The 12296-nt window shown below is 43.7% G+C and overlaps 1 protein-coding gene across 1 annotated transcript in view; it reads right to left on the bottom strand.

The window, feature by feature from the left end:
* Nucleotides 1-958: 958 nt before the first annotated feature.
* The window catches only part of arfgef2 (ADP-ribosylation factor guanine nucleotide-exchange factor 2 (brefeldin A-inhibited)), a 72659-nt gene continuing 61321 nt past the window's right edge, over nucleotides 959-12296 (bottom strand). The window contains exon 39 of the mRNA XM_083895313.1: nucleotides 959-3476. Coding sequence (XP_083751439.1) covers nucleotides 3312-3476 — 165 coding nt within the window. The 3' untranslated portion in view covers nucleotides 959-3311. The remainder of the gene's footprint in view (nucleotides 3477-12296) is intronic.

Here is a 12296-nt window from a genome sequence, read left to right on the forward strand (position 1 = left end):
GGTCTACATCCAAGTGGAAGCGGTACTTGTCCTCCACTCTCCCCTTCCTCAGGTCCAGGGACCTGGATTTGGCTGGCTTGTCATGAGCCTCACCAGTCGCCGAAGGAGCAAGCCGCATCCCGTCTCTGATGCGGCTGTGAACGCAAGATCGTCCATGAAGGCTTAGGTTAGGGAGTACCAGAGGGCCCCTACATTCCTCTTCTCGTTGTGGGGTGACTCTGGGTCCTGCTCTTCCTCCGTCTCACCAAAGACAGCACTGGGCACTGCCTCTGTGCGTTGCTCGACTTGCTTCCTCCTTATGCAGCCCATCTTGGTCTGGTGGACCCTCAGACCTCTCCGGCTGTTGCAGGTCTTGCCACAAAAGCAAGTTGCTCTCGTTATAGATAATCCACTGCTTGTGTCAGTTGTCGGGAAGTCTGTCCGTCTGGTGTGCACATCCCCTCTCGGGCACCTCTGGGGTATATTTCCTTGAGGCTTTCTGTCGCTCAGTTTGGGTGCTCCCTCATGGGACCTGCAGCTCAGGGTGCTGGCCCTCACTGACCCGGTTGCCGTCTCTCTGTGCTGTCCTCTGTCTTTCCAGTTGTCACCACCCTGTTCGTGGTCGTCATACAGCCTGTCCTGGAAGTCACTGACCAGGCCAGTTTGTAACAAGTTCATGGAAACACCTTGCAGATGCAGCTTGGACACATGATCAGTGATGATTAATCGAATATGAAAATAATCTTTAGTTGCAGTCGTATATTTCAATGCAAGGCTACCAAGACAGATAAATGGAACTCAGCCTTCATTCATTTGTATTTTTATTCCTGTGAACCTGACTTGACCAGAAATCATTAATCTGTCCATTGATACGTGCTGACTCAGTCTAAACAAAAACATTCTGAAAACGTTTTGAAAAACATTTTTAAAAGCAAACCAGTCGTCGCCGCAGCCTTTGGATCATAATTCAGGTTTATTGATGACTTCACCAAATGCTTGAAAGATAACATCACAATATTATGTATAGAACCGTATAGCACTTTCATTTCTATGTATTTTACATTGAAAACTTTACAGTCAGCTTTTTTTATTCATTTATTTATTTTAAATCATTTACTGTGTATATATATATTTATATATATATATAATATTTATATGTTCCCTAGCATTAGGGAAGTCGACATCCATAGTTGCACAGGAAGGAATGCGTCTCAAAAAAAGTTTTTTAAATGCACTTAAAATAATTACATACTTCCTTTTTTGCGTGTGTTTTTCACTAAACAACCAAGGATCCAGGATGCAGACGTTCCGAGTGTCTCTGTAAATGAGCTTTGGTTTCGCTGAGGGATTAATCAATAACAATTTTTTTCACGTTGGTCACCGTTATCACAACCTTGGCTGTCCACGACGCCATCAGTCTGATACAGTTACTTTAAAAAAGAACTACAAAGCTGTGTCAGTTTGTGACGACGTGTGCGGCGCTCACTCATGTTCTTGTCACATGATGCACTCCAGACAGTCATATTTAAAGGTCCAGTGTGTAAAATTGAAAAGGTTCATGGGCAGAAATGGAACAAGCTACCCATATGTACGGTTGTATACATCTACAATTGCTTTAAAATACAAAAACATTTAGGTCTTAATACCCTCCTATGATGGACTCAAGGCAAGGGCCTTGCTTTGAGAAGGCCACCATCTTGTGCCACCATGTTAAGTGAAAGTTTGAGCTTACCTTTTTAGCATTTTGAAGCAATAGCATCATATACGAGCATAATGGAAAGATAAGTTCTCTAACGCGCTTTGGACTGGGAGGAGTGAGCGGAGGTTCCGTCTCACCACTAGATGTCACCATAGAATCGTTTCCACAAAGCGGTATGTTTAATTTCAGCTCAGTTCGCCACGGTGAGGTTACGTAGCCATAATAAATATGCTACGTCAGCTACGTAAATAGAGTAACGTAAAGAGGAACAAAACACTGTAAACAGAGAGCAAAGGAGGACAATCCCATTATTCTGTGTCGTTTGACAGATAAAGACTAAAGAGATAAAGAATAAACAACGTAAATCTTGAGCAATGATTGTCTCTGTCAGCCAATCAGCACACTGCAATGTGGCAGGCTCCGCTGTGTTTGGTAGGCCAAGAACTGGCACTGTACAGACCAGTTATTTGAGTAACCTTCAACGCTTCCAATGGAAATGCTTGGTGGATACAGAACTTACACACCGGACCTTTAACGTTCACACCTCATATCTATTTTTTTTCTTTTTCAATGTGTTTCAAAGCAGTTATTTGACCAATATCGACTGATTCTAACACAGAGTATCACCTCAGCTCATCCATCGCTGGTCCTGCTCTGTTCCCACATCCTTCTGCCACTCAACTCTCCCATTAAATTCGACACAACACTGATGAGTATATTCAAACCAAAAACCAGAAGAAGAAAAAACATCATCATAGAGCCACTTAATGCCCTATTTAATCATTCATTAGTGGGAGGGTTTTAAGAGTGAGCTGTGATTCTCCGTCTTAAAGAGAAATCCTTCAACGTTGAGGCTTTAGTGGGTGAGTGAAAATATGACCACCTGTCACTGTAAACCAGCAATTACCCTGGGGAAATCAGAAAACAAACAAGAGTAAAAAATAAATAAATAAAATCTCATCGACAGAAAGAATGATAAGAGACGACAGGGCGGTGGAGCGAAGACGTCCGACATGGTAATAAGACCATAACCAAATAATCCCAAACAAAAACACAGGTACATGAGAGGAGGGGAAGCGGTCAGATATTAATACAACTGTATGATTAAACTCACAATGAGGGAGCGTCATTTTCTAACCAGGCACACATGGCCGAGAATTCAAATTTCAGTGGTGCAGTTCATTTGCCTTCAGCTTGCAGATGTACTTTTCTGTTAAGTATTAAAAAACAATAACAATAATAATAATCAAGGACCAGATTTGCAACAATATCAATAAATTATGTGTTTAGAGTTCTTTTCCAGTCAGGTTGTGACAGTGAGCGATGAGTCCGGGGGGGGACAACAGTCAGCAGAGAGAGAAAGATCGTTGGTCACAGTGCTGTTCGCCCCCGAGAGAAAAGAAAACAGAGAGGAAGTACGGAGGAGGGACTTTTCCATCGCACAAGAATAGTCCCAACACTTTAATGCCGAGTCGTGATCGGAGACAGAAAAGCAAGTCTGTCGTTTTCCTCCTGACGTCTGCAGCCGCTCTGTGATCCGTCTCCAGTCAGACAGAGAGAGAGACAGAGGGAGGAGGAGAGTGTCCTCCATCATCTCTCCATCTCTTCGTGTTCCTACACTTGCTCACTCACTCTAGGACGTGGGCGAGCGGGCAGACATTCCTTCAGGAGCGGCGATGTGGAAGACGGAGCCGATTCGCATGAAGAAGCACCTGAGGACGGCCCGCAGCTCAGGGATCAGGTCAAACTGCATCATCTCACATAGATGTGGGTAATAACAGGAAGCGTGAGGTTTGAACTGGAGACAAAGAAAGACAGAAAGATGAACATGTAAACAAGCAGCAAAGGCTGCTTTCAGATTAGAAGGCACAATCGAATCATAACAGATCTAATTTTAATTCACAGCACATTTAAAATCCACTGATATCAAGCAAAAAAATATCACAGAACCTGACAGACTGAATACATCTGACCCTTATACTGCCCCTGATGCTTTTCACGAGTATGGACACAGCCGGAGCAGATATTATTCCAGACCAGATCTGCGGCAATATGACGTGTTCAACTCTCTGATAAACTTTCCCTCCGCATTCTACTCCAAACGAGAATGTTTACACATTTAAGGGGAAACTTAAAACATAACTTCAAAAAGACCGTTGCATTTTTACACTTCTTACAGGCATTTAAAGCCTAACTGTATTTTGAGACACTGTACCTTTATTAATTTGATGATTGTTGTATGTTGTTTCCCTTAAGTTTCCCCTTATCTGCCAAAAAGTTGAAGATGTGACGATTCAGACTTTTCAAGGCTCTTTCAAGGATCTTTCCAGTCCATGTACATCAAGCAATGCGGGGCATGAAACAGTAGGTGGCGGCATAATAAGGGAGACATTCACCAACTTCTTTCTTGCACAGAATTCAAGCACTTTCAATGACTGTCTATATGTCTATTTAGGACGATTTTCGAAAACTTTCAAGGGCCTAGAAAGTTTGTGAATTTAGAAAATAAAACTTTTCAAGGACCTGTGAGAACCTTGCCTATACAATATTATTTTTTTTAATGAAAACTGTATTTATGTTGCCAGTGATATGTACAGTATGGGCCAATTCCAATTCCTATATTAACCCTCCATCTTAACCCTCAAGCTGAACTCTTAATCTTAACTGGCCCTCAAAACCAAGTGTTGAGGGTTATTTTGTCACTTAGAAATAGGACACCCCTTAAAGGTCCCATATTATACCCTATTAACCCAAGTTAAACTAGGTCCTGGTGCCCTAATGAACATGTCTGTGTCATGCTTTAGTCAAAATATCATAAGGATGAAGCACAATAGCAGTTCAATAACTCTGCCAAAACAGCCTTTTTCAGAACGCTCGGTTTTGTGCCTGATCATTTACATGTGAATGAGACCCAGGTAAACACACATCCACTGCTTCCAGGGGAGTGTCGCCACTTATCACCTATTGTCATGCAGCGTCGTCACAACCCCCGCTCCATATACCCTATAGTAATGTCCGTTTACCCGTTGTTACTGCGTTTCACCGTAATGCATAGAGTGAACACAATTTAAGGCCACATTATACTTCTCCGACTGCGTATGCGTTATCCGTCTGCGTCACCACGGAGACGCCTCGAGCATTTATACTTCTGCGTCGTGGTGACGGACACTCGCTGCAATTTCCCGCCCGATCAGTAGGGGTCGCTGCGCAAGGTTGTTGTGCTTCTGGCTACAGTGAGCAATGGCGTCCGAGAAAGAAAGAGAGAGAAAGACTGTTGTTGTTGAAAAAGTGGCCGTTTCTCACTTTTCTGTGTCACGGAACGCAGTTTTAAGATAATTTGAGGCGAGAAATTGGCCATTTAGAGTCTAAACATGTGCTGTGTGTGCTAAGATATGACGTATTTATAGTTCGGCAGCGGCGTTATCGGCGGGGATCTGCTCCGCCTCTGTCAGGACGCCCGGAGCGCACTGAGAGCCGGCACAGAGCAGCTTCGCTCAGCCTGTCCTGAGGACCAATCGCAGCTCTTGCCGTCTCCGTAGTCCCTTGACGGAGTGACGGACACTTAAAAAATATTTCGTGCAGACGGAGACTACGCAGAGGCTCTTCGACAGTCTCTGCGTCGACGCAGAGTCTCTACGTAGCCTACGCAGAGCACTTTACGCAGAAGTATAAATTGGGCTTTAGGCTTCTCGCGATCATAAAAAAAACGAAGAAAAACGATTAATGCACCGCGCCGTGTATGTAAATTCCCATGCTAGAAAAAGACCCTGAACGCACCAGTGTAACTGCGGCTCAAACTGGTGTGTGGATCAACAACACGAGGAGAGAACTGTAAACACGACAGAAGGCAGCCTTTGGTTGAGAAGAAATGTAGGACAACATCTACATCTTTATGGAGTGCTTTCAAACGCGTGCTCCTCATATCACCGATCCACACACGCCACTCGCTAACTGCAGGCACGTAACTAGTGCGTTCAAGGTGTCCCTCCAGCATAGGAATTTACATACACGATCAACAACAAAGGGTTTGTGAAGCTTGTGAACATTTTTTTCATAAATAAAATATATCCACTGGACACAAAAATCTTCTGAGGCTGGAAGTTTGTGTAAAACACTGTGCTCCGCTGTGCTCCGCTCTTCCTCCCTCGCCTGCAGTCTCGTATTTCACAGGGACAAGGGGGAGCTGCCTGGCGGGGTGCCAACATTCACGGTGCAATGTCCGCACTGTCGTCACTTGGTCGGGAGGTGTAAACATCGCATGTTTTATCGCCTATACTTACACAAAGTGGAACCACTAAAACATGACTGAGTCTTGTTTTTTCACATTTTGGGGACTGGTATGGCCCCCTGAGTCCCAAATATAAGTACTAAAAGATTAAAAAGTTGATTTTGCACAATAGGGGACCTTTAAATGCAGATACGTCTTCAGACTGTGGGGGGCAGAATAACGTGAAAGCTGCGTCCAGTCTGTAAACTCCAAAAAAGAAGAAGAACACATTCACGTCAGGATTATTTATTACGATCCGTTCGTCAGTCAAGTTATTAGGTTGTCAGTTAGTTTTAAGATGATACTCATACAAATACCTCAACCACGGACATATTCAGCTGACAGTTACCACACACCACGGCTTATTGAAAAGTAAACGATAGCAAACGATCGATTGTCCGCACCGGCCGGCTATTGACAAACGATCGTAAAATAAAAATAAATGTTACGCAACAATGATGTCAGTTATCCATAATATGGGCCTAAACTAAGATAATACAATGGTTTTCATAATTTTTATATCTCTATTAACAAAGAAAATACTTTGTACTACTTTGTAGCGTACTCGTTTCGCTGCTTTCAACGCCATCTTTCTTATGTGAAAACACGCAATGCATTCTGGGTAGCCCTTGCTTCCAAGGGTGGTCTCAGAAAATCTCAATATTGAGGGCAATACAGCCCTTAAACTTGCCCCTCAACTTAATTTTTCTGAGAATCAGGACAGCACTTGCACTAGAGGGAGCGCGCATTTTTGAGATTGAGGGTTAAACAAGGAATTGGAATTCACCCTATATCTATGAATATGAACAGCGCTGCTTCCTGCCAAAATGGCGCCACTTTGGTTGCGTGACGTCAACTAGCGGAGCTCTACAGGGTAAACTACTTCACAAACTACTGCAGTGAATTAGTGAGAGCGAGATTCAGCTCGAGAAGGCTGAAACTGAAGTGACACAAATCTGACATGTGACTGACAACAGAAAACATAAATAATTTAATAACTGACCAATATTCAGTGCAGGCTTAGCCAGTTTTTAACTAATGCTGCGTTTTTGTTTTTTGGGGGGTTCTGGTGGTTGAACTCTGCCAACGCTGCATGCTAGGTTAATCTGTGACGGGAAGCAGCAACAGTTTTGGTAAAAACTAAACTGAGTCATGGCAGCAGTGAGTCATCCATGAAATCATGCTCTCACACAGAGAGATAAATACACTGTATACTGCATGTTAGAGCCATATCCATATGTGTATACAATGTAATTCCTGAGTGTGACGGTAGGTGGCGCTCCCTGTGCTGTGGTGTAGGAAAGTGATAAAGCCAACGGCAGGTAATTACTGGGCAGGTGTGCTGCGGACGAGTGGAGAAGTAAATAGTTTTTGACCGTCAGCGTGATCATGGTGGTGTTATATGTTTGTTGCGTTGTGACAACAATGAACATTGTCTGATTTGCATGCAAAACGCTCATTTGTTAAGAGCGCAACGAATAATAAATGTTTGGGTGACAGCATATGATGCAAGTGATTCATTCATTTGGACCCGGAAGAAGACGGACGCGTCAACTAATCGTACACAGTGCCGCAGCCCCTCAGTGGCTTAGTTTCGTTTTGTTTGTTTTTGTTGGATACGAACAAGCCATTACATTAAGTCAAAAACTCCGCTTCAATTAGAAGTATTAGTTATTCGCGCGGAAAGGACACCGCACGGAGGAGGAAGACAACGCCGGGGGCCAGCTGGAGCCACGCCGGGGAGGAAGAAGACAGCGCCGGGCCAGCTGTAGTCAACGCCGGGTTTCCGAGCTCTGCCAAGCCGCATGGGATATAACAACAGCCGTGTTCCCGGAGTGACAACGATCATCAGCGGATTCATCCGACGATGCAGTGCTACCACCGGACCATCTTACGGCGCCCGTCGCATGCATTAAGGTATGAGCAGTAGCGCTACCAGCCATAATAAAACAAAGTGTGCACACTACTTCGCGAGCATAATCCCAATGCATTGGTCGCTAAAATAACAATACGGATCGTGTCCTAAGACAGAACTTTTCGCATCGAGTATTTTGGATTTCATTGTGGAACATTATAATAAAAGGAGGACATTATGGACGGTAATTCTGATAAGCCGGTCGCGGAAACCGCCGCCGTCACTGCTTCTAGTGAAATGGAAAACTCAAGTGAAACACACTTGGGTAAAATAATTGTTAAACTAACACATAAGGCTTTGGTTGAAAAGTGGGATAAGTTACAAAATGTAAGAAAAGATAAATTAAGCAAAGTTAAAAATATAAGAACAGTAACTAAAGAGCATATGCATAAAGGCAGTGTTGAAGAGGTAAAATGTGCACTGGAAAAAATTATTTATTTGTGTGAAGAAGCAAAAAATGCTCATGATTCTCTGGTGCCTTTAATGCCCACTGAAGAAAGTGGGAAACAAAATACATGGTTTGCTGCAAAAATGTTGGTTGAAAATTGTTTCATTGATGATGTTAAACAATGGTTGAGAACTAATGAAAATATTTGTGAGGTGGTTGATGATGTTCATCCTGATGACAGTATATCAAATGTTGCCAGCAAACGTTCTTACCAAAAAAGCACAGGCAGTGGTAAAAGCAGCAAAAGTGGTCAAACAACAGCGTCAACTCGCATTAGAGCAGAGGCAGAAAAGGCTGCACTTCTGGCTCGATCTGCAGCATTAAAGGAAAAACATGCTCTTGAGAAGCAAGAAGCAGAGCTGTGAAGGAGAAGAGAGCAACTTGAAATTGATGCTGAAATTGCAGCATCCACAGCCAAACTAGCAGTTTTGCAAACTGCTTCAGAATGTTTAAGTAAATCCCGGGCATCATCGAATGGAATGAATTCATATCTACAAATGAACACTGAACAAAAATCACTTGGTAAAGGACTCAACCCTGCAGCAAAGGCATATGAACCCTGGACATGGAGTGCAATGCAACAAACCAATTTCCCAGTTTGTCAAAAGGACTCGAGTGCAGGGAACGCACATACTGTGGAAAAGGGGCTGCAGTGCATCCTTGGATCAGGACAGGAGACACGAATGAAAACAACTGGAGCATATGGAACAACACAATATGGAGAAACACAGCAACAGACTCTTTATTTGCCAGTAAATACGGAACAGCGTGCATCAGTTGAGCAACCACAACTACATTCTGCACAAATGGGAGATCTATGCACCATAATGCATAAGCAGAATGAAATTACAGCAGCTCTTGTTCAACAACAACGCTTACTGTCCTTACCATCTCGAGACATTCCAGTATACGACGGTGATCCTCTCCAGTACAGAAACTTCATCAGAGCTTTTGAGCATGGAGTAGAATCAAAGGCTAGCAAAGCGGACTGTCTTTATTTTTTGGAGCAGTTTACAACAGGTGGACCCAGAGAATTGGTCCAACACATGATTTCTGACAGAGGTTATCAACTTGCTAAAGAACTTTTACATGAACACTTTGGAAATGAATACAGGATTGCAGCATCTTATTTTATAAAGGCTCTGGCTTGGCCTACAGTGAAATCAGAGGATGTGAAGTCATTACATGCCTTTTCTCTGTTTCTGCGTGGTTGTTGCAACGTGAGAGAGGAGCTTCACTATATGCAAGAACTAGACATGCCAACCAACATGAGAGCAATCATGACAAAGCTTGCCATTCAAATTCAGAGATAAATGGAGGACGAAGGCAAATGAGGTCTTGGAGAGGTATAATCGAAGAGCTTGCTTCAAAGATCTTGTTTCATTTATTGAACGACAAGTTAAAATCATTTCTGATCCACTCTTTGGCGACATCCAGGACGCGACAAGCCATACACCTGCATTCAAGAGTGTTAGCAGATTCAAGTCTCAGTCCAAGTTCAGCAGAATCAAAGGTGACAGTTTTGCCACTGCAGTAGCAGCTGTTGATTCATCCAAAGGTTCATGCTCAAGCCAACAGAGTCAGGACTCAATGGAAAGGACGAAAAATGCATGTGTCTGTTGTTCCCAGTTTCACCCACTGGAGTGTCTAAACCTGAAAGGGAAGAAGCATCGGGAAAAAATTATGTTTCTAAAGGAGGAGAGGATGTGTTTTGGCTGCCTGCGTAGTGGACACATAAGCAAGGATTGCGATAGGCGCCTAACTTGCAAGGAGTGCGGTCAGAGTCATCCTACGGTGCTCCATATTTACCCCCGCACAGAAGGTGAACACTCTAACAAAACAAGACATGCCATACCACCCTCTTCAGCAACTTGTGGTCATACAGGGGCCGGAAGGGAGGATAGCATTTTGTCCATTCTGCCAATACAAGTTAAATCCATCAAAGGAGACAAAATAGTACAAGCCTATGCATTTCTGGATCCCGGCAGTACAGCCACATTCTGTTCGGAGCATCTTATGCAAAAGCTGAACATCAGCGGTAGAAAAACCAATTTCCTTTTACGCACCATGGGGCAAGAGAAGGTTGTTTCCATGCATGCTTTGAGTGGTTTAGAGGTGGCTGGTCTCGACAGTAACCACTTCTACAGTCTTCCAGAGGTTCTCACACAAAGTAAAATGCCTGTGACCACTAACAACATTGTCTCACAGGACGAGCTGTTACAGTGGCCTTACCTCTCTGATGTACAGATCCCCTGCATAGATGCCGGTGTTGACATGTTGATTGGTACCAACGTCCCTAAGTTATTGGAACCCTGGGAAGTTGTCAACAGCCAAGGGAATGGCCCGTATGCAGTAAGAACTGTGCTTGGTTGGGTAGTTAATGGTCCCCTTCGAGGGGAAGAGAACAGCAAACCTAAAACAGGGTTCTCGGTGGCTGCCGTCAATAGGATTTCTGTGTGTAAGCTGGAGGAGATGTTGAACAAACAGTACACTCACGATTTCAATGAAAGAAGTACAGAAGAAAAAGGGATGTCAAGAGAAGACGTCAGTTTCTTAAAGATTATGGATGAGTCAGCACAGCTTCAGGATGGCCATTACAGCGTGAAAATGCCCTTCAGGAAGGAACAGTTTACTCTTCCTAACAACCTTTCCATGGTCAAGCAAAGGCTGTTGGGATTAAAGGCTAAGTTCAAAAAGGATGAACTGTTTTATAAGGAATACACCAGCTTCTTCGCAGATGTTATAAGGAAAGGCTATGCAGAGAAAGTGCCTCAGCATCAACTGGATGGAGAAACTGGAAAAGTTTGGTGTATTCCTCATCATGGTGTACGTCATCCCAGGATGCGTGTTGTGTTTGACTGTTCAGCTGAGTTTAAAGGAGCCTCTCTCAACAGCCAGCTTCTTCAAGGCCCAAACCTGACCAGTTCACTACTAGGAGTCATTGTCAGATTCAGACAGGAGCCAGTAGCATTCATGGGAGACATTCAGTCTATGTTCTACCAAGTTAAAGTGACTGAAGAGGACAAGGACTTCCTTTGCTTCTTGTGGTGGCCTGATGGTAAAGTGAGCCAAGACTTTGTGAAATATCGGATGACGGTTCATTTGTTTGGTGCCGTCTCATCTCCAAGTTGTGCTAGTTATGCACTCAGGAAGACTGCAGAGGACAATAATTCTCACTTTTCATCAGAGGTGGTGAAAACTGTCAAGAGAAACATTTATGTTGATGACTGCTTGAAGAGCTTGCCCTCAGAGGAGGAGGCGGTCGTGATGGTGAAAGCTCTCAGTGACATCTGCCTAAAGGGAGGCTTCACTCTGACAAAGTGGATCAGTAATAGCTGGACCGTGTTACAAACCATTGAAAAGGAGCATAGAGCTAAAGACTGTAAAGAATTGGATCTGGATCGAGATGAGCTTCCAATCAAGAGAGCACTGGGACTACAGTGGTGTGTGGAGTCGGACACGTTTCAATTCAAAATGATGGTGAAAGAGCAAGCACAGAGCAGAAGAGGATTGTTATCTGTAGTATGTTCAGTGTATGATCCATTGGGGTTCCTTGCACCAGTGACTTTGCCAGCAAAGGTTATGTTGCAAGAGCTATGTCGGAGACATTGGGGATGGGACGACAACATACCTACAGACATTAGTCATCAATGGACAAGATGGCTGGAGGATCTGAAAGGTTTAGCTTCATTCAAAGTTGAGAGATGCATTAAGCCCAAACACTTTGGACAGCATATTAAAGCACAGCTGCATAACTTTTCTGATGCTAGTGAAGATGGATTTGTTACTGTTACCTACCTGAGAATTAAATACAGCAAAAGCCAGGTTCATGTCTCCTTCTTGCTGGGAAAAGCAAGAGTCACCCCCCTGAAACAGATAACTATTCCTCGTCTGGAGCTTACAGCTGCTGTACTCGCCGTTCGAGTAGATCGGATGTTGAGAGCAGAATTGGAGCTGCCACTGGATCAGTCAACATTCTGGACAGATA

Source organism: Microchirus variegatus, assembly GCF_963457635.1.
Source record: "Microchirus variegatus genome assembly, chromosome: 9".
Taxonomy (NCBI): domain Eukaryota; kingdom Metazoa; phylum Chordata; class Actinopteri; order Pleuronectiformes; family Soleidae; genus Microchirus; species Microchirus variegatus.